Here is a 23,235-nt window from a genome sequence, read left to right on the forward strand (position 1 = left end):
TCTAATCATCAACCATAGCCGTCAAAGTTAGGAAAATAACATTGATGTACAGAGGAAGAGAAAGCTTCACTCTGGACAGAATTATTAAAAGATCCAGAGTACAAAGCAATCAAATACAAAAATGATGCAGGAGAACAACCTCAAAAGGAACACTTCATGGCTTCAAGGCACTTTGGCACAAAATCCTACCAGAAGACCACTCTAGAAATATCCTATACACTTCAATACAAGCAAATTCGGGAACATGACAGAAATTATATGAATTCCCTGCCATAGAAAAATAATTTTTGGGGATGTGATAGACGATCACTGTACATGCCATTATTAGTAAACAGAGGATAAGATGTTTTGAAATTGCTCACATGACCATCTTTAAGAGTAACTGTTAGATCTGGCAGCTTTTTGGTGTGTCTCTCCTGTCTTATTGCCTTCTGATCTCCTGGTTTAATGGTGTACTGGACTTTGTTTTTGCAGGTGTATTGTCTTTGCGCACCTTACCATTGCTAATCAGTGCTAAAGTGCAAGTGCTCCCTATAGAAATTGTACTGTTGATTGGTTTATCCATGATTGGCATATTTGATTTACTGTTAAGTCCCTAGTCAAGAGCACTAGAGGTGCCCAGGGCCTGTAAATCAAATGCTACTAGTGGGCCTGCAGCACTGGTTGTGCCACCCACATTAGTAGCCCTGTAACCATGGCTCAGACCTGCCACTGCAGTGTCTGTGTGTGCAGTTTTAAACTGCCAATTCTACTTGGCAAGTGTACCCACTTGCCAGGCCTAAACCTTCCCTTTAACTACATGTCAGGCACCCATAGGTTAGGCCCTATGTAGACCCAGGGGCAGGGTGCACTATATGTTTAAGGTAGGACATATACTAGTGTGTTTTATATGTCCCAACAGTGAAATACTGCCAAATTCGGTTTTCACTGTGCAAGGCCTATCTCTCTCATAGGTTAACATGGGGACTCCCTTTAAATATCCATAAAGCGCAGAGTCCCTTTAAGAGCAGATAAAAATGTGGCGTTTAGGGTCGCTAAACTCACAATTTAAAAATACATTTTTAGTGAAGTTGGTTTTTAAATTGTCTGTTTGAAAATGCCACTTTTAGAAAGTAGGCATTTTCTTGCTTAAACCATTCTGTGACTCTGCCTGTTTGTGGATTGTCTGTCTGGGTCAGTTTGACAGTTGGGCTGTTTTGTACCTCTCTAGACAGTGACACAAAAGGGGGCAGGGCTGTAGCCTGCATATCCTGGTGAGCCATCTGAGCTAGAGGGGAGGGAGGAGTGGTCGTTCACACATGGAGGGACTGTGCCTGCCCTTCACACAATGCAGTCTCAACCCCCTGGTGTGTGTCTGGGGCCTGGCCTGGACAAGGAAGGATCTAACAAACACTTGAGACTTTGTTTTGAAGTTTGCCAACTTCAAAGGGCAGAAAGGGGTATAAGAAGAAGACCCAAAACACCAGACTTTTGGAATCTTTCTGGAATCAAGAAGAACCTCTGCCCAGAAGAAGAGCTGAAGGAGGAGTACTGTCCCTTTGCTGTGTTGCTTTGCTGGACTGGCCTGTAGTTGCTGCTTCTGCCTGAAAAGAGTGCAAAGGGTGAACTTTGCTTTGTGTCCTTTTCGAGAGAGTTCTCCAAGGGCTTGGAGTAGAGCTTGCCTCCTGTTGAAGTCTCAGGGACACCAAAGACTTCAGTTTCCTCGACCTGCAGCACTGGGAACTGTGTATTTTGTGCTGTCCAAGAGGAAAAACCACTGCACCGCCGGCAACGAAGCCACTGGCCTGCACCGTGACCTACCGAAGCCGCACGGAGTCGCATTGCCCGGCTTTGCACTGCGGCCCGGTCTCACTGACGTGGTCATCGGATGACTTCACTGAGCCGCTGCTCGCACCGCAACCTGCGGGCCCCGCACTCCGGCATCACCTGCTCACACCGCAGCCTGGGCCTCCCCGACGCTGCTCCTGCTGATGACTATGCTGCTGCCTGCGTCGTGGCCTGAAGACACCACTCGTGAGGAGCACGAAGCACCATCCCATCCCACACTGCAGCCCCGGTCCACCGACGCCAGCATCATCGACTCCAGTGTCATCACCAGGCATCCTGCCCGCACCATGGCTTGTGGACACCACTCGTGAGGGTCGCGAAGCACCGTCCCATCCCGCACCGCTGGCATGGGCCTACCGACGACAGCGCTACCGCAACAACAGCATCCCTGCCTGCACCATGACCTGTGGACACCACACAATGTACTGCCCCGCTTCACACCACAGCCCAGGTTCTCACCAACGCCGCTGGACACCGTCACCAAGCCGCTGCCTTCACTGTGACCTGTGGGCACCACACGTCGCATTGTCCTGCTTCACACCGCAGCCCCAATGCCCTCAAAGCTGGCGCACCTGACCATCAGCCTGGAGTTCAATCTGCAAGGCGTGTGACTTCAAGGGCCTGACTACTACTGCACCGACTCTGGAACAGATACCGCGACACCGCCCTCCAGAGCCCACCGCGAGGATTAACACCCCCTACAAATCCAAGGTACTGTTTGCAGGTCTTCCCAACACCGTAGCTGGCCCGCATTGCCGCGGCCGGCCTGAACTGTTTTTGTTGGTCACGACGCCAGGATAGCCCCAGGTGGAGCTATTGACTTCAAGGAACTGTATTTTTGAGTAAATCTTGAAGAATTCATATTTTTATTATTGTATGTTCGATTTTATCTTATTTGGTCTTGTTTTAAATAGATAAATATTGGCTATTTTTCTAAAACTGGTGTGGAGTCCTTTTGTAGTGTTTTCACTGTGTTACTGTGTGTTATGTGCAAATGCTTTACACATTGCTTCTGAGATAAGCCTGACTGCTCGTGCCAAGCTACCAAGGGGGTGAGCAGGGGTTATCTGAGCGGGTATCTCCCTTATGACTACAGTGAGGGTCCCTACTTGGACAGGGTGCAAACCGACTCCCAGCTAGAGACCCCATTTCTAACAATAACAAGCTACAATACAAGTTCAAATGAGAATATCTGGAATACGAAAAATTAGAAACAGTTTACCTGTTACGTGACAAATTTATGGAAAGCACAAAAAAATAGAAAACATATTAAAAAAGAAATCTACTCCGTGCAGAACACAAGGGGGAGCTAAAAAAAAGTCCCCCTGGGGAGGAATTTCAATAATTTCTTGCTCCAAAATAGAGAGGACTACAATCCTCCCTTAGGTTGAGTATAGTTGCGTAATAAAGGTGTTTTTATCTTTAAAACCCTATTGAGGTGTTGAATAGAAAGGTGTTGTCTTCCACATTATTGATTTGTAGTGACTTTTCCTGGTAGATTAGAAGACCAGGAACAGACCACAATATGAAAAAGATCAATGAAAACAGATAACCACCTGCCAGCGTTAACAAAGATTGCTTAATATCAAAGTCAAAAAATGCAGATGGGGAAAAAAGGGTTGGTGACCGGTACATAAAGGGAAAACATGCGGGTAGGCAGTAGGCCACAGGTGAACTCTACAATACAGGAATATAGCATCATTTCAACCAGAAGAGGAGCAAAGATTACACGACCAAATACTTGTACTAAATGACTCAAAAGTAAAGTTTGAATTAGTATGCAAGATAATGATTGATTTAAAGTTAAAATCATACATTCTTAACTACATTTAAGCAAGATATAACAAAACAATATGTTACAAAGTATGTGTGACAGAATAGAGAAAATGTTTTATTGTTTATAAAGCAAGTTTATTGAACGAATATTCAACCACTTAGGACAATGAATCGACCTGAATTTCCAGTCTTTCACCACAATTTGCTTAAATACCACTTCCTGGTTTTTCATGAAATATGGGTGTTCACTGTAATTTACAAGAAGGCTGCAACAGTACAGCCAAATAAAACACTTGGCATCCATGGCTTTCAACGTAACAGACAAAACAGAAAACAAAAGGCATTATTTTCACAATGTCTTTGAACATGGTACCTTTGTTATCAATGAGAAAGGTGTAAGATGCCAAGGAATCTTGGTAATAGGTAACATCTTCAAGGATATAGGCAAGATTCACATCGACTCCGACAATTCCCAGCAGAAGATTTCCAAAGTAGCACGGCTTGCTGACAGTCATGATCAAACCTAGTAATAAACAAGCATGATGCTTTGTTACATTAACCGAAAGTTATGCTATACATAGGCATACATATCGAACACTGTTGGTGAATTAATACATGACATATAATGATCCTGATCTACCATCAATTCATGTTCATGGTATGTTCTGTTAAAAAAGAGCTAGTTGGGGTGAACACAAACTGAGAAAACGAAATGGTTCAACAAGAACCACTAACAACCATATATATGGCTTACATAATTCAGGAATGTGTGCAGCTGGGAGTGGGGAACTGTGGGCTTGAGACAAGATTGAGGTCAGGGCCTGTTAAACTTGACAGGGTTTAAGGCAGACCTAAATGAATCAGAGATATAGGCAAGGGGTGCTGGCCTCCAATCCATTTAGGCGTCATCCACTGAATCGTCACAATAGGTCTTCAAGAACAAATTATTCAACAAAGGGACATTCTGGAATGCCTATTGTTCTTGACTGTCAGCGATGCAGGAATTGTAGAGAACTGTTTTTCCTCTACACTGGATGGCCCCTTCAAGTTCCAATCTCTTTTGGCCTCCGAAGTCCACAAATGTTCTCCAGTCCCCTAACAGTGCCTGGATTCGGAGAGGAACCTGATCGTTATCAAACATGTAGTGGCGTAAATTATGAGATACCTGCTATGTGGGTATGACTGAGCTGACAAAAAATGGAATGACAGATAGGGATACTAATTCTCTATAATTGGTGTGGGAAAACTGGGCTGACTGCAGAAGCCCCCTCACTTTTTGCCCCTATTTTTAGCTGATACTGGTGTTTTTTAACTCTATGCCCTGGGCACTGCTAACCAGTCCCAGGGCCAATGCTCTGTTTAAAAAGGTATATGCAAATTTGGCATAATTATAATTGGCTCTGACAACCTACAAGTCCCTAGTATATAGTAGGGCATGTAGGTTCAGGGATCCCAGTATAGTTAGGGCACCCCTGTGTGCACTGCTGTGGTCCCTGGTGTCATAAAGCCAGGCCTGCCCTGCTGGGTGCTTTTAACTTAAAATGAACCCCAAATTCGACTTTGGAATTGAAAATACTTCCAAAGTCTCAAACTACCTTATTTTTGCATATGTCACTCCTAAGGTCTGCCCTAGATGCCCCCAGGGTTGGGTGCAGTGTAAATATAAGCAGAGACTTTATAAAAGATGTTTTAATTTGTTTTCCCCATTGTAGTAAATACGCTAACATTGGAGAGCCTTTATTTTAATATAGTTATGTCTTTTTTCCAATAGGGATGATCTAAATAGTATGGTACCAAATTAAATGTTATAATAAATCTAACAACTTGCCAATGTTGAACTTAATATAACTAGCTCCGGGAAAGAGTTTTGGAACTCTTTCTGAAAGTTACCAAATTAAGCTCTGTAGTTCCCTTTCCTGATTGGTCAGTCTCTGTCAGCTCGAGCCAGGCTACCCTAAAGAGGTGTGCAGTGGCCTGGGCTGAGACAAAGGAAGCATCTGGTGGGCAGGGAACTACTGCAGCAGATGGCAGAGTAGGATTGGGGGAGGGTGGGTGGAGGGGAGGGGCGTCAAGGGAGGGAAAGCTAGTTGTAAGAGAAACTGGATCTCCTCCATTCCCTGCTCCCCCAGACAGCTGGGAGCCCCACTGATTAGGTCAGGGACTGGAAGGGTTGTGTTAATGGAGACTGAGCCACGCCAGTGGGTGAACTCTGCCAGATCTAACCTCCAAGGATACATTTTTGCCACCTTGGATTTTTAAAGAATGTTGCTTTCTGGTATTGATTTTTGCCACGCTTTTTGCCACACTTTACAGGAAGTGGTCACCCCAGAGGGTGTCACCCTGCATCCCATTGGACAGGAGCACCCCAGCTTTCCCACCCAGGAGCAAGGATAAATATGGCAGTGCTGCCCCACAAGTCATATCCCTGCTGAACCCCTGGCCTGCACCTGAGGAAGAACACTCACAAGGATTGCACCAGCAGCACACCTTGGGCTTCACCAAGAAAAGGACTTTGCCTTGCTTCTGCAACTCCAGGATTGGACTCCCTGTAAGCTACAGGTACAGTGGAGCTGATCAGAGTCCCCTGCATCAAGCCCTGCAAGAAAACAACCGCAGACCAGCGTCAGTTTGCCATTGGAACCTTGGATCAACTTTGTGTACACTTCACGGACCCAAAAAAGACCTCTGGAAGAAGATCCAGACGTTTGGAGCAAATGTTGTAAAAAGCTCCATATGTTGAAGGGGTACATTGTAGGAGTTGTAGTTCCATACACCAAGAGGTAAAGCAGAACCTACAACCCATGGCTGGTGCTGTGGACCACTTTCTTGAATAAAGAAACACTTCTGAAAGTAAATGTAACTGTGTTACATTGTTGGTGACCTGAACTCTGGACTTTGTCCTTCTCCAGTGTGACCTTTTTTTTTTTTTTTAACCCTTTGAGCGCTATTTGCTTCTAAGTGCTAGTTTTACTTTTAATCTTTAAAAAAACATATCTGGTTCCCTACATTGGATTTTGTTTTGGAGTAATTTTAAAGATAAAAACATTTCCCACTTTTATAAATTGGTTTTGAATTTTTAGTGTGTGTTGTGTTTTACTTATTTACTGTTTTGTTGATATTAAATGCTTTACACACCTGTCTTCTAAGTTAAGCCTAAGTGCTCATGGGCCAAGCTACCAAGGGTTAAGCAAGGATTAATTTACTGAGACCTTGACTGGACCTAGTGGAGGTTTGTGACCTATTGCTAAGTGTAGGTACCTACCTGCCCTTACCACCAATATCCCACTTTCCAACATTTTGGCATTGTCAATGCATTAGTCCAGTTGGTTCAATTAAATGAAACCTAGACTCCAACTGCTAGAATAACCAGATTCACCAAATGAAGTCAAAGACCTCCTGGTGAGATGGAGGTAACAAAAAAATAGCAAACCATGTTCACGGCCTCGGCACATACTCTAAAATTAGTGGTCACCAAGACTGTAAATAATAGGTGTGGTTATCAGCAAAGTCATCTTTGCCTAAATCCTTGCAGTTTCCTCCCAGAACTCCAGCACCAACACCATCCCTTGAACAATGTCATTATTATTTTTTTGCAAACCGTTTGTTCTAGCCTTCATCTACTTTTGCTGGCTTTCCTTTTACGTTGCTGCTGCACAGAGGGGTCTTTCTCTTTTCTTCCCAAGTGTCTCATGGCTTTCTGGATAAATAAATAATGCAGCAGGTGTAACAGAACGCAAAAGGGGATGAAGGCAGTCTTTCTTCTAATTTCAGCACAGCTTCTTCCTATTCAAGGAGAGCATTTTTTTTCGTTTATTTCCAGGTCAGAAGAGGCAAGGCAGAGTACAGAAGTTTATTGTTGGGTTACACAGGGTTCTTTCTGGGGTTAAATTGTGTTTTTCCTTGTCCTCGTTGCTATTTAATATATATGTGGGCATCTGGACTAATTTTATCACATCCTTTTGCTTGCTTTTTTGTCCATCCAAGAGTTGATGAGCTTCAATGATACTTAATGAACACAAAAAAATTTACCTGTTCGTCCCGATTAAAAAGGAAATTGGTAATGGACTCTGGCCCCAGTGCTCTCTATCAGGAACTTTCTAGGATTGTTCAAATTTGCCCAAATGTGGGTACTAGTTCCTGTTTTCACCTGCTACACCTCGAGAAAGGCTTTTCTTTTCCTGCTCAAAGAGCAACACTCTAAGGTAAAGTCTGTATGTGCGCTCTAGGCTCGTATATTGTAAGCGCTTGTATTTGGGGCATCTGAATACTGGACTCACATATTCTAGGAAACGTATAACATTTTGTAATTTTTTAGAAAAATACACACCTTGGGGGTAAACTGTTGGAGCAGGTTCATGGGGAACAATCCAATTGTGCTGCGTATGCGCATATCCACTAAAGACCACAGCAGCAGTTTAAGCAGTCTTGCCTTCCATTGTTTGTTATCAGGATAGCATAACTTAGAAAATGGATGGATCCCGTCCCATGGCAACCCTAGTAAGCTGAGGGGGATCTGAGAGATGTGGGTGGGGGATGGTGGGGATTTGTTTTCACACTAACGAGGCAACTGGAGTGTCTTTTAAGCATTTCTGCAGAACTCAATACATTTTAGAGAGGTTATTGTTGAGTACTCAGAGCAAATTCTTGTAAAATGGAAATGAAAGGATACTCTTTCAGTCCAGAAATCTGGTAAACCTAGCGATATGCCCAGATAACAGCCCATAAAACATCTAAATGAAGAGGAAAATATGTATTGGCTTGACACGGATGCCCTCATATTGAAAGAGTCTGAAGTTGCCTCACGTGAGCCATGATCCTGATTTCATGCATGCACACACGTTTCCCCCAAACTCCTCTCTTATCAAAACTAAACTGAGCTTGAACAGGCCATACAACAAGTTTACGGACTTTTGATTAGAAAAGGCTAATGAATAGTCTGCATACAACAAGGAATTTTCACGAGGAAGTCAAACAATATGCAGAAACTGCTGACGGCAATCTGACAACAATTGAGAGTTAAATTATGACTTTTATTTAGCTAGCCACCAAACTTACAAAAAAAATATATATATATGGAAAATGTCACTTACCCAGTGTACATCTGTTCGTGGCATTAGTCGCTGCAGATTCACATGCTGTGCACAGTCCGCCATCTGGTGTTGGGCTCGGAGTGTTACAAGTTGTTTTTCTTCGAAGAAGTCTTTTCGAGTCACGAGACCGAGGGACTCCTCCCATTTCGACTCCATTGCGCATGGGCGTCGACTCCATCTTAGATTGTTTTGCCCGCAGAGGGTGAGGTAGGAGTTGTGTATGCTAGTAATAGTGCCCATGCAATGGAGTGAATGCGTATGTACATAATAAAGTTTTAAGTAATATATTTACAAATGTACAAATGTTTAAGATCTACTTCTAAACGGCTACAGGCTCCCGGGGAGGCGGGTGGGCGCATGTGAATCTGCAGCGACTAATGCCACGAACAGATGTACACTGGGTAAGTGACATTTTCCGTTCGATGGCATGTGTAGCTGCAGATACACATGCTGTGCATAGACTAGTAAGCAGTTATCTCCCCAAAAGCGGTGGTTCAGCCTGTAGGAGTTGAAGTAGTTTGAAATAATGTTCTTAATACAGCTTGACCTACTGTTGCTTGTTGTGCAGTTAGCACATCTACACAGTAGTGCTTGGTAAATGTATGAGGCGTAGACCATGTTGCTGCCTTACATATTTCGTTCATTGGAATATTTCCTAGAAAGGCCATGGTAGCACCTTTCTTTCTGGTTGAGTGTGCCTTTGGTGTAATAGGCAGTTCTCTTTTAGCTTTAAGATAGCAGGTTTGAATGCACTTAACTATCCATCTAGCAATGCCTTGCTTTGAAATTGGATTTCCTGTATGAGGTTTTTGAAAGGCGATAAATAGTTGTTTTGTCTTTCGAATTAGTTTTGTTCTGTCAATGTAGTACATTAGTGCTCTTTTGATGTCTAATGTATGCAGTGCTCTTTCGGCTACCGAATCTGGCTGTGGGAAGAACACTGGTAATTCTACAGTCTGATTTAAGTGGAACGGTGAGATTACTTTTGGTAAAAATTTAGGATTGGTCCGTAGAACAACTTTATTTTTGTGTATTTGAATAAATGGTTCTTGAATGGTAAATGCTTGAATTTCACTCACTCTTCTTAGAGATGTGATGGCAATTAAAAATGCAACTTTCCACGTTAAGTATTGCATTTCACAAGAGTGCATGGGCTCAAAAGGTGGACCCATGAGTCGTGTTAGGACAATGTTGAGCTTCCATGAAGGAACTGGTGGTGTTCTTGGTGGTATAATTCTCTTTAGGCCTTCCATAAACGCCTTTATGACTGGTATCCTAAACAATGAAATTGAGTGCGTAATTTGTAGGTAAGCAGAAATTGCCGTAAGATGTATTTTAATGGAAGAGAAAGCTAGGTTCGATTTTTGCAAATGTAGTAAGTATCCTACTATTTCTTTTGCAGATGCGTGTAAAGGTTGAATTTGATTATTATGGCAGTAATAAACAAATCTTTTCCACTTATTTGCATAGCAGTGTCTAGTGGTAGGTTTTCTAGCTTGTTTTATGACCTCCATGCATTCCTGTGTGAGGTCTAAGTGCCCAAATTCTAGGATTTCAGGAGCCAAATTGCTAGATTCAACGATGCTGGATTTGGATGTCTGATCTGTTGTTTGTGTTGTGTTAACAGATCTGGTCTGTTGGGTAGTTTGACATGAGGTACTACTGAAAGGTCTAGTAGTGTTGTGTACCAAGGTTGCCTTGCCCATGTTGGTGCTATTAGTATGAGTTTGAGTTTGTTTTGACTCAACCTGTTTACTAGATATGGAAGGAGAGGGAGAGGGGGAAAAGCGTACGCAAATATCCCTGACCAGATCATCCACAGATCATTGCCTTGGAATTGATCTTGTGGGTACCTGGATGCGAAGTTTTGGCATTTTGAGTTTTCCTTTGTTGCAAATAGATCTATTTGAGGTGTACCCCAAATTTGAAAGTAATTGTTTAGTATTTGGGGGTGAATTTCCCATTTGTGGGTTTGTTGGTGATCTCGAGAGAGATTGTCTGCCAACTGGTTCTGAATCCCTGGAATAAATTGTGCTATTAGGCGAATGTGGTTGTGAATCGCCCAATGCCATATTTTTTGTGGTAGGAGGCACAACTGTGTCGAGTGTGTCCCTCCTTGTTTGTTTAGATAATACATTGTTGTCATGTTGTCTGTTTTGACAAGAATGTATTTGTGGGTTATTATGGGTTGAAATGCTTTCAGCGCTAGAAATACTGCTAACAGTTCTAAGTGATTTATGTGAAAGTGCCTCTGATGTATGTCCCATTGTCCTTGGATGCTGTGTTGATTGAGGTGTGCTCCCCACCCTGTCATGGAAGCATCCGTCGTTATGACGTATTGTGGCACTGGGTCTTGGAAAGGCCGCCCTCGGTTTAAATTTGTACTGTTCCACCATAGAAGCGAGATGTATGTTTGGCGGTCTATCAACACCAGATCTAGAAGTTGACCCTGTGCTTGTGACCATTGTGATGCTAGGCACTGTTGTAAGGGCCGCATGTGCAATCTTGCGTTTGGGACAATGGCTATGCATGAAGACATCATGCCTAGGAGTTTCATTACCATTTTGACTTGTATCTTTTGTGTTGGATACATGGCCTGTATTACCTTGTGAAATGTTTGAACCCTTTGTGGACTTGGAGTGGCAATCCCTTTTGCTGTGTTGATTGTCGCTCCTAAGTATTGCTGTGTTTGACACGGCAAAAGGTGTGACTTCGCGTAGTTGATGGAGAAACCTAGCCTGTGAAGGGTCTGTATGACATATTTTGTGTGCTGTGAACACTGTCTTAGCGTGTTGGTTTTGATTAACCAGTCGTCTAAGTACGGGAACACATGTATTTGCTGCCTTCTGATATGTGCAGCTACTACTGCCAGGCATTTTGTAAAAACTCTTGGCGCAGTTGTTATTCCGAATGGCAACACTTTGAATTGGTAATGTATTCCTTGGAATACGAACCTTAGGTATTTCCTGTGTGAAGGATGTATTGGTATATGGAAATACGCATCTTTTAGGTCTAATGTTGTCATGTAATCTTGCTGTTTGAGCAGTGGGATTACGTCTTGTAACGTGACCATGTGAAAGTGGTCTGATTTGATGTAGGTATTTAGTGTTCTGAGATCTAGTATTGGTCTCAGAGTTTTGTCCTTTTTGGGTATTAGAAAGTACAGTGAGTAAACTCCTGTGTTTTTTTGTAGATTTGGTACTAATTCTATTGCGTCCTTTTGTAGCAATGCTTGAACTTCTAGACCTAGAAGATCTATATGTTGTTTTGACATATTGTGTGTTTTTGGTGGGACGTTTGGAGGGAATTGGCGAAATTCTATGCAATAACCATGCTGGATAATTGCTAAGACCCAAGTGTCTGTTGTTATTTCCTCCCAAAGTTTGTAAAATTGGCTTAGTCTTCCCCCCACAGGTGTTATGTGATGGGGTTGTGTGACTTGTGAGTCACTGTTTATTTGGAGGAGTTTTGGGGCCTTGGAATTTTCCTCGATTTCTTGGGAATTGGCCCCCTCTATATTGCCCCCGAAAACCTCCCCTTTGATATTGACCCTGGTAAGTAGGCCTTGTTTGTGAGGTTGTGGTTTCTGTGGGTTGACCTCGAAACCCTCCCCTAAAAGGAGTTTTCCGAAATGTGCCTCTGCTCTGCGGGGAGTAGAGTGCGCCCATGGCTTTGGTTGTATTGGTGTCTTTTTTGAGTTTCTCAATGGCAGTGTCAACCTCCGGCCCAAACAATTGCTGTTCATTAAATGGCATATTGAGCACAGCTTGTTGGATTTCCGGCTTGAACCCTGAAGTGCGCAGCCATGCGTGCCTTCGTATCGTGATTGCAGTGTTTATTGTCCTTGCAGCTGTATCTGCTGCATCCATGGAAGACTGTATCTGATTATTTGAGATACTTTGTCCCTCTTCTACCACCTGTTGCGCTCTTTTTTGGAACTCTTTGGGTAAGTGTTCGATGAAATGTTGCATTTCATCCCAATGAGCTCTGTTGTATCTTGCCAAAAGTGCTTGTGAATTGGCAATACACCATTGATTTGCTGCTTGTGCTGCAACCCTTTTTCCTGCAGCATCAAATTTGCGGCTCTCTGTCTGGAGGTGGTGTGTCTCCTGAGGTATGAGAGTTGGCTCTCTTACGAGCTGCCCCGACAACTACTGAGTCTGGTGTTAGTTGTGTTGTAATATAGATTGGATCTGTTGGCGGTGGCTTGTACTTTTTCTCCACCCTTGGAGTTATGGCTCTGCCTTTAACTGGATCCTGAAATATTTGCTTTGAATGTTTTAGCATTCCTGGGAGCATGGGAAGGCTTTGGTACTGGCTATGGGTGGAGGATAGGGTGTTAAACAGAAAGTCATCCTCAATTGGTTCAGAATGTAAGGTGACGTTGTGAAATTCGGCTGCCCTTGCGACCACCTGTGTGTAGGATGTACTGTCCTCAGGTGGTGACTGTTTTGTGGGATAGGAGTCTGGGCTGTTGTTAGACACTGGAGCATCATAAAGGTCCCATGCATCGGGATCATCCTGACTCATTGTAGTATGAGCTGGTGAGTGCATCAGTGGTGGAGTTGTTGCTGGTGACGGTGGTGGAGACGGTGGGGTTGTTTTCCTTGCCACTTTTGCCTGTGGTTGCTTGTCCTTTTGTTGAAAGGCAAGTTTCCTTTTAATTTTGATTGGGGGAAGAGTGGTTATCTTCCCTGTGTCCTCATGAATATGAAGCCTTCTTTGCGTGTAGTCAGGCTCTACAGCTTGAAGCTCCTCTCCAAATCTATGTAATTGGGAGGTTAATCCTTGTTCCTCTGTATAGGAACTAGTTTTCGGCTCCGAGGCTAGATGTTTCGGAACCGAAACCTTTTCGGAAGTCTTTTTAGGCTCCGAAGAAACCTTCTTTGTTTTCGGCGTGGTGTCTCGGTGCCGAAATTCTTCGGTGCTGCTGTCTCTGTGCCGAAGTTACTCGGAGCCGCTGTCTCGGCTCCGAGGTTGCTGTGTGGCGGTATCTCGACCGGAGTCGGATGACTTCGACACCAGCGTGCCCTTTTTCGGTGCCTTGGATCGGTCACCTAGTTTTCGGGTTAGGCCATGGCCTGTTGGCGGTGGCGTCCCCTGGGCTTTTGTGTACTTCTCGTGAGTCTTGATTTTCGACGTCTTACTCACGGTTTGGGGTGTTTCTTCGGCATCGAGTTCTTCAGAATCCGACTGGCGGATGGAGAAAGCTTCTTCTTCCTCCTCAAAACGTTCTTGACCTGTCGGCGTGGACGCCATTTGTAGTCTCCTGGCTCTTCGGTCTCTCAGCGTCTTCCTCGACTGAAACGCTCGACAGGCTTCACAAGTATCATCCTTGTGCTCGGGGGACAAGCACAAGTTACAGACCAGATGCTGATCCGTATACGGATACTTGTTATGGCATTTTGGGCAGAAGCGGAATGGGGTCCGTTCCATGAGCCTTTAAGTCGCACGTGGCCGGGCCGACCAGGCCCCGACGGGGGATCGATAAAACCCCGAAGGGCCACCGGAGCTCTTCAAAATTCGGTGTCGATTTGTTCTAACTAACCCGATACCGAACGCAAACAATACCGACGATTTTTTCCGAGATTCTAACTAACTTTCCGACCCGAAACACGGAGCGAAAAGGAACACGTCCGAACCCGATGGCGGAAAAAAACCAATCTAAGATGGAGTCGACGCCCATGCGCAATGGAGTCGAAATGGGAGGAGTCCCTCGGTCTCGTGACTCGAAAAGACTTCTTCGAAGAAAAACAACTTGTATCACTACGAGCCCAACACCAGATGGCGGACTGTGCACAGCATGTGTATCTGCAGCTACACATGCCATTGAACATATATATATATATATAAAAACACACACACAGAAGGTCACAGGAAAGATCCACTCTTATCCACACAGAAACAACTTCATAAATTTAAGATAACACAACGTAAGAATTTAAGTGGTTACTGGTGGAGCCACAGCTGGAAGGCAGCCTCACCCATTTAAAAAAAGAAAAAAAAAAAGAAAAAAAAAGGACAATGAGGAAAGAGAAAGAAATAAGTGAACCAAAAAAACAACTTTGTAGTCCCGGGACACAGTCAGAAAGAAAGCTGCAAAGGTTACAAACAATTCTCATATCCTAAAAAGGCACTCACCGTCTCCCATTTCGTCTGAGAAGGGCAAACTGAAGACAGCTTCATCAATCATTCGGTTGGGGAGGTTTGTATAAAATCGTCCAACAGTGGTTTCCAAGTTACTAAGTTGGTTCAGCACCATCATGCTTCCCTTCACCACCGGTAAGGCTGTTCGGTCGGACACGCTGTACTTCGCAGAGTTCTGCTCTGCCAGATCACGCAGGAAAGCCAATTCCTTCAGCCCAGTCACTCCCTCTGAAAGCATACCAAGTACAATCCAAGTGAGATGAGATTTCATTATTTTCAATTTTAATACCAAGGAATCATTGAATCCGCTTGCAAAAAGATTGTGAACTAAACGGATGAATGAAGCATACCCCCAGCATTTTCTCAATGTTAACAGTTAATGCGAAACTAAAACAAATTACGCCTTAAATCGAGAATACTGGTTTTACTAGTTTTATGACATTAGGTCCAATCACAAGGGTTCTTTTTAAGGGCTTGATTTAAATATTTAATTATGAACTATCAATGACCTTCGGATTTGGTTTGCTTTGTAATACATTCTACTTGGAACGTCCAGCTGGAGTATACTGCACCTAGCCAGGTCTCCAGGTGGATTTTGCTTTTACACTTTAGGATGGCCCTGCCTTTCTTCTGCAATTACATGGAAAGGCCCATCTCAACCTTTAGTACCACACAAACTCCTGACGACATTAGGTCTGCCAGATCCTTGTACTTAAATCTCTGCCTCTATCCCCACTCGCGATGCAGATCCAAGCAATTTCAGCTTCTCCTTTCGTCACACTATCCCTAAACATAATTTTAGGCTTTTCAAATATCTTCTCTAAAGTGCAAAACATCCGAACAGCCCATTGCACCTAATTTTCCATTTCTCCACCATTTGGGTAAGATCAATGAAACCCAGTGGTGCTGTCCAACGACAGATGGAAAGGACACCTTGCCTTTCAGGCTGGCCACCTAGACAGAATCACCCTAGCAAACACCAGGCAAAATTGTAGTTCTTAAAGGTGATCTTAAAAAGCCAGGAGAAGACAAGTTAGTGCCCTACAAAACACTTTGGTAAAATAAAAGCATAAAAGGCCCTGGAAGCTTGAATGCACAACATATTGTCTACTTAAGTTAGAGAAGATCTAGCTGAAGACACGGAAGCTGATTACTGAAGTGCTGTGGAAAGCAGAGGGCGTGTGTTCACCATTTGTACCACTCATCATTTACATATTACAAACAGGGGGCTACTTATCAATTGTCCGTTCGGTGTAGGGGCACAGGGCTCAGGGTACTGAGGTGCCCACTGAACCTTGATTGTTTGTATATTGTATTACCCAAGGAGTGGGCAGGGGATTCTTTTTCCTTGCTTGAGCTAGGGCCTACGGTATCTTTGCCACAGCAGTGAAAACAAATGGGGTCATAATAGATGTAAAACACATTGGGCAGGTCCACGTTCAACACCCACGTCCTTGATTTGACTGGCAGGGTGTCCTCATAAAAAATAAAGGCAATGCCTTTGCACGTGCAATTGTGTCATATTGCCAGCTCACGTGCAGGGGTAATGAGCATCTCATGAGGCTCAGTAACAGCGCAGTAACTGACCTACTGAGCCGGGGTCATGGTTAAAGGCAGGGACTGTGCACCAGATTACAAAAAAAAATAAAAAATACGCCCGCAACAATGCGTACAAGGACTTTCTGGATGTCTCACTGAGTCGTCTCGAGTCGGAGGAAGGAGGAGCATGAGCTGGTCTGCACATTGCCCACAGACTATCATCATTATGGACACCACGCTCAGCATGTTAAAGTAAAGCGGCACAGGAGTCGGAGGAGTGGCAGAAAGGTTGCTAAATGCCTGCAAACTTGCATTTTGTGGAAAATAAAGCCCACCGCTGCTTTCAACTAAAGAACAGAAATTCATCTTTTTTTTTTTATTTATTTTTTTAAACTGTCTCCTTCAGCCTGGAACATGGCATTTACTGGAGGAGGAAATCTAGTAAATATAAAACTGTGTTTTTGTACTGGGCTCTAAACGTACTCTACGTGTTGAGTGAGCAAGAGGAATAGCCGAGTTCTCAAGTCTGTCCATTAACTACTCTTCGTCTCCCATACGTTTTCAGGCATTAAGGTAACGATAATTCTAGAGCTCACTAATGAGTTCTGCTCAGCAGGAAATCAGCAGAACAGGAAGCCTGAAGCAGTTAGTGGGCACCCACCGGCTCGTGATCCGAGGAGCTCTGCAGCCAACATTCTGACTGGCAGGGTAGGCCAGAACCCGTAAAGCCAACGATAACTAATACTTTCCATTAAATAGTGATTAACTCTTACCCAAAGGGTCTGAATAACTACATGTAAAGCAAACAGTAGTCCCACTGACGTATATTTGGTTTATTTTATGTTTTAGAATATGGAGCAGCCCACTGATATACTCTAGGTACTCAGACATAACTGGTGATCCTTCCACAAAGCCAGGATCCTCTATATTAGGGGTTAACAGTTTTTTTCTGAAATGGTTATGAACCTCCACATTCTACAAACGTACCTACCCAAGTTGGTGGGTGGGATTTCCCCCAATACCGCCCATCAGAAGCAGAATATATGATTAAGGTGCCTCCCCTTTCTAGTAACCAGCAAGCAGGTTTTGCGTGCGCCACGCATGCACCTCAGAGGCGTTTAGCACAGTACAGCATTGGATACTAGAGTGACTCCTCTACCACTTCTGTAGTTTTATGTGCCATCTGGCAGATCATCTGCCAGTCCTCATCTGACAGACCCATGCCCAGGTGCTTCTTCAACTATCTGTAAGCCCCTGTCCTCCCAGTGTCATTTACAGAAATCAGGAAGTAGTCCACTTTTTGTTCACTTTTCAGATATTCATTTATTTAAATAACCAAACTATTATTTTCACTGGGAAGGAAATAAAATGAGCATGTGGCTCACTATGCCAGATCTGCTTGACCTTAATAACACAAGGGATTATTTGCCTAAAAAAGCAAAAGAAAAAAAAGAACATCTATACCCAAGTCTCTTAGAGAATATGAAACATTACCACCTTAAGCAGGTTTACTGATCTTGATGTAGTTCAATAACATATATACGTTCTTTGAGCTAAATGAATTAAGATGTCCTTGACAAAGAGCAAGAAGCTCCCATTAACTATTGGTTCAGTAATTGAGGAATGGCAGAGATATACCACAATATCCCATCGCTATAACATAAAAATGTGTGTACATATGAGTGTGACCAGAGCACTTTCGTAGTCTGGGTAGCCTTGCATGTGTTATGCTCTGGGGCCTCTGCTCTGTGAACTACAGCTTAGTGTGACCTACCCAAAAATGGTGCTCGCAACACCAAGGTCCACAGTGGATAGAGCAGGTGGTCTAATTTGTGATGCTAATAAAACTTTAAGATATTTGATTAATTAATGCAAAGGCCTTTACTTTTAGGGCAAGTGCTCCAAGAAAACACTCAGCTTGCATCACTGACCGCAGTTCCAATACATGTTGTCAAAACCTAATAATTTGAGAGTACATACAATGCTCCCAGTGCTCTCAGCAATATATATAAATATATGCGGAAGCATGAAAGCAGGAATGATGATTGTTTTCAAATAAAATGTACACAAACAAATGTGCAGCCTGAAGTATGGTTTGTTAAACAAGTGTGAAACATTAAGGGGGTTATTACAACTTTGGAGGAGGTGTTAATCCGTCCCAAAAGTGACGGTAAAGTGACGGATATACGACCAGCCGTATTACGAGTCCATTATATCCTATGGAACTCGTAATACGGCTGGTGGTATATCCGTCACATTTGGGACGGATTAAAACCTCCTCCAAAGTTGTAATAACCCCCTAGATGCCATTTCTACGAGGCATCATTTAGTAAAATGTGTTTGATGTGTGCCAATATTTGAAAAAAGGATTGATTATGGATACTCTGAGTAAAGCCATTAGGGCAACAGGACAATAAATTAGGGGTCCAATTCTGAAAAAGGCAAAAAGTGCACATGAAGGTAAATGTTCTATCACTGGGGCAGATTTAAGAGTTTTAGCAATTCACAAGACTTTACTAAGATAGCACTGCAAACCATACTCCCAGAAAATGTGGAAATTTCAATTTTTAATGCACAGCCGTGTGTTTGATCATGACATTGCAAATTCAATATCCCAACACCTCTTTTTTCCCCACCATGAGAAAACGTTTTTTACTCCTCCATTTGTAAGGAGTAAATTCTCAACCTCTTCCCATATGAGCTTGTGTGTGTGCACAGACTCACAGGGCTTTCCAACCCATGAACTACCACTGCCCACCTAAGCTCTCACCCATGTACTCAGACTTGTGGAATGGTGGCCTTGCTAGGATCAAACCCTGAAATTATAAAAGCCTCAATTAACTCTGAGGCTATTATCTGAGTTTTGAGATAATGATAATCCTCCCAAAAGTTGTTGGCGCCTCATTGCATGACACCAAACTGAACAATTATTAATTTATTTTGTAAACAAAAAAATGTCGATGTTCCTAGGAAAAAGCAGCTATTTTTAACATTCCACACCCTGAGGGAGGTGGAAGTAAATTAAATCAATGAGAGGCCGTGCAAGTAATACATGGAAAAAGCACAGGATGTGCAAAGAAGAGGCAGCAGGCATGTGGATCCTGGTTTTCGGACATTAGATCCGATTCCAAGGGTACACCAACTGATGTAGAGATTTACTGATACCACCTTTGAAAGAAGGCTCACTGTGCAAATAAAAATATATTTCTTACCATTCATAACCGCATAGGTGAGAATCATAACAGAATTATTAAGGAAGCCATTCTCTTCATTTATCACTCGAAGGGTAGCTCTTTTCTCCTCTTCTGAAGAATCCCTTGATGTAATTCCAGCTGACAGGTAGACAATTACCATGTCTGTATCTAAATAAAAACGTGAGCAAAATTAACTTATTTTAGTTATGCACGATTCCTATTTATTTGCTGTCAGACAGCTTTTTGTATACATAGATGACCTACGACTGAAAGGTGGCGGGCATGGAAACGGCCATTAGGGAACAAAGAGCTAAAGTACCTAGAGTGACCACAGGTGTGGCAGAAATCACTTTTTCACACTGAGATACAGTACAGCAAAGTGGGAAGCAAAGGTGAGCTAATGAAAGATGGTAGAGGAAGACAACAAAATTATGCAAATGGAAAGCATGACTTCCCACTTAAGTACAAGTTTTGAAAATTGAGGCAATTTAACTCTTTCATGCCACCTGACACCGTAGTTAAAACTTCCTTTCTTGAGAATTGTGAGATAAACGCCCAGCTAAAGCCACTCAACTATAAGCCAATGCCTTTTTCTGCAGGCAGATACACCAACAGATTGTTCACCCGTGAACTCTAACACGAACACATAGGAACCACACAGGTTGAGAAAGCCTAGAGACTGACGTATTCACTAGAAATAGGTGTAAAAAACATATTTTTATGTATTTCCCACCTATCATCCCTTCCCATGTGACACCCCTTTTTCCATCTGAGCTCCCTTCCCATCGGACATCTCGGTCCATCTGTCATCCTTGTAAAAACCAACTTGTGAACAATTTAGGGTGGCTTGGGCCTTTATGGTCCTTAACTGCCTAGCTACTCCGTGCTATAACCTTGCACGTCTTACGTGACATCCTAGCTCTCTTCTTGTGTCATAAAACCAAGACAATCTTTAACAGAGTGAGCGTTCATGCTCTCTGGGTCTTTGTAGGAAGTTGGCTCTGTATGTGCTATTTCAAAGTAAGGAATAGCATGCACAGAGTCCAAGGGTTCCCCTTAGAGGTAAAATAGTGGTAAAAAATAGATAATACTAATGCTCTATTTTGTGGTAGTGTGGTCGAGCAGTAGGCTTATCCAAGGAGTAGTGTTAAGCATTTGTTGTACATACACATAGACAATAAATGAGGTACACACACTCAGAGACAAATCCAGCCAATAGGTTTTTATATAGAAAAATATCTTTTCTTAGTTTATTTTAAGAACCACAGGTTCAAATTCTACATGTAATATCTCATTCGAAAGGTATTGCAGGTAAGTACTTTAGGAACTTCAAATCATCAAAATTGCATGTATACTTTTCAAGTTATTCACAAATAGCTGTTTTAAAAGTGGACACTTAGTGCAATTTTCACAGTTCCTAGGGGAGGTAAGTATTTGTTAGGTTAACCAGGTAAGTAAGGCACTTACAGGGCTTAGTTCTTGGTCCAAGGTAGCCCACCGTTGGGGGTTCAGAGCAACCCCAAAGTCACTACACCAGCAGCTCAGGGCCGGTCAGGTGCAGAGTTCAAAGTGGTGCCCAAAACACATAGGCTAGAATGGAGAGAAGGGGGTGCCCCGGTTCCGGTCTGCTTGCAGGTAAGTACCCGCGTCTTCGGAGGGCAGACCAGGGGGGTTTTGTAGGGCACCGGGGGGGACACAAGCCCACACAGAAATTTCACCCTCAGCAGCGCGGGGGCGGCCGGGTGCAGTGTAGAAACAAGCGTCGGGTTTGTAATGGAAGTCAATGGGAGATCTAGGGATCTCTTCAGCGCTGCAGGCAGGCAAGGGGGGGGTTCCTCGGGGAAACCTCCACTTGGGCAAGGGAGAGGGACTCCTGGGGGTCACTTCTCCAGTGAAAGTCCGGTCCTTCAGGTCCTGGGGGCTGCGGGTGCAGGGTCTCTCCCAGGTGTCGGGACTTGGGATTCAAAGAGTCGCGGTCAGGGGAAGCCTCGGGATTCCCTCTGCAGGCGGCGCTGTGGGGGCTCAGGGGGGACAGGTTTTGGTACTCACAGTATCAGAGTAGTCCTGGGGTCCCTCCTGAGGTGTTGGATCGCCACCAGCCGAGTCGGGGTCGCCGGGTGCAGTGTTGCAAGTCTCACGCTTCTTGCAGGGAGCTTGCAGGGTTCTTTAAAAGCTGCTGGAAACAAAGTTGCAGCTTTTCTTGGAGCAGGTCCGCTGTCCTCGGGAGTTTCTTGTCTTTTCGAAGCAGGGGCAGTCCTCAGAGGATGTCGAGGTCGCTGGTCCCTTTGGAAGGCGTCGCTGGAGCAGGATCTTTGGAAGGCAGGAGACAGGCCGGTGAGTTTCTGGAGCCAAGGCAGTTGTCGTCTTCTGGTCTTCCTCTGCAGGGGTTTTCAGCTAGGCAGTCCTTCTTCTTGTAGTTGCAGGAATCTAATTTTCTAGGGTTCAGGGTAGCCCTTAAATACTAAATTTAAGGGCGTGTTTAGGTCTGGGGGGTTAGTAGCCAATGGCTACTAGCCCTGAGGGTGGGTACACCCTCTTTGTGCCTCCTCCCAAGGGGAGGGGGTCACAATCCTAACCCTATTGGGGGAATCCTCCATCTGCAAGATGGAGGATTTCTAAAAGTTAGAGTCACTTCAGCTCAGGACACCTTAGGGGCTGTCCTGACTGGCCAGTGACTCCTCCTTGTTTTTCTCATTATTTTCTCCGGCCTTGCCGCCAAAAGTGGGGCCTGGCCGGAGGGGGCGGGCAACTCCACTAGCTGGAGTGTCCTGCTGGGTTGGCACAAAGGAGGTGAGCCTTTGAGGTTCACCGCCAGGTGTGACAATTCCTGCCTGGGGGAGGTGTTAGCATCTCCACCCAGTGCAGGCTTTGTTACTGGCCTCAGAGTGACAAAGGCACTCTCCCCATGGGGCCAGCAACATGTCTCGGTTTGTGGCAGGCTGCTAAAACTAGTCAGCCTACACAGATAGTCGGTTAAGTTTCAGGGGGCACCTCTAAGGTGCCCTCTGTGGTGTATTTTACAATAAAATGTACACTGGCATCAGTGTGCATTTATTGTGCTGAGAAGTTTGATACCAAACTTCCCAGCTTTCAGTGTAGCCATTATGGTGCTGTGGAGTTCGTGTTTGACAGACTCCCAGACCATATACTCTTATGGTTACCCTGCACTTACAATGCCTAAGGTTTTGTTTAGACACTGTAGGGGTACCATGCTCATGCACTGGTACCCTCACCTATGGTATAGTGCACCCTGCCTTAGGGCTGTAAGGCCTGCTAGAGGGGTGGCTTACCTATACTGCATAGGCAGTGAGAGGCTGGCATGGCACCCTGAGGGGAGTGCCATGTCGACTTACTCGTTTTGTCCTCACTAGCACACACAAGCTGGCAAGCAGTGTGTCTGTGCTGAGTGAGAGGTCTCCAGGGTGGCATAAGACATGCTGCAGCCCTTAGAGACCTTCCTTGGCATCAGGGCCCTTGGTACTAGAAGTACCAGTTACAAGGGACTTATCTGGATGCCAGGGTCTGCCAATTGTGGATACAAAAGTACAGGTTAGGGAAAGAACACTGGTGCTGGGGCCTGGTTAGCAGGCCTCAGCACACTTCCAATTGTAAACATAGCATCAGCAAAGGCAAAAAGTCAGGGGGCAACCATGCCAAGGAGG

The 23,235-nt window shown here is 44.2% G+C and overlaps 1 protein-coding gene across 1 annotated transcript in view; it reads right to left on the bottom strand.

Annotated features, from left to right (window-relative positions):
• The window catches only part of CACHD1 (cache domain containing 1), a 303,229-nt gene that overhangs the window by 60,701 nt on the left and 219,293 nt on the right, over nt 1–23,235 (bottom strand). The window contains exons 8-10 of the mRNA XM_069232515.1: nt 19,592–19,741; nt 14,835–15,068; nt 3,977–4,126 (exon numbers count right to left, since the gene is read on the bottom strand). Coding sequence (XP_069088616.1) covers nt 3,977–4,126; nt 14,835–15,068; nt 19,592–19,741 — 534 coding nt within the window. The remainder of the gene's footprint in view (nt 1–3,976; nt 4,127–14,834; nt 15,069–19,591; nt 19,742–23,235) is intronic.

The sequence above is a fragment of the Pleurodeles waltl genome, chromosome 4_2 (genome assembly GCF_031143425.1).
Source record: "Pleurodeles waltl isolate 20211129_DDA chromosome 4_2, aPleWal1.hap1.20221129, whole genome shotgun sequence".
Taxonomy (NCBI): domain Eukaryota; kingdom Metazoa; phylum Chordata; class Amphibia; order Caudata; family Salamandridae; genus Pleurodeles; species Pleurodeles waltl.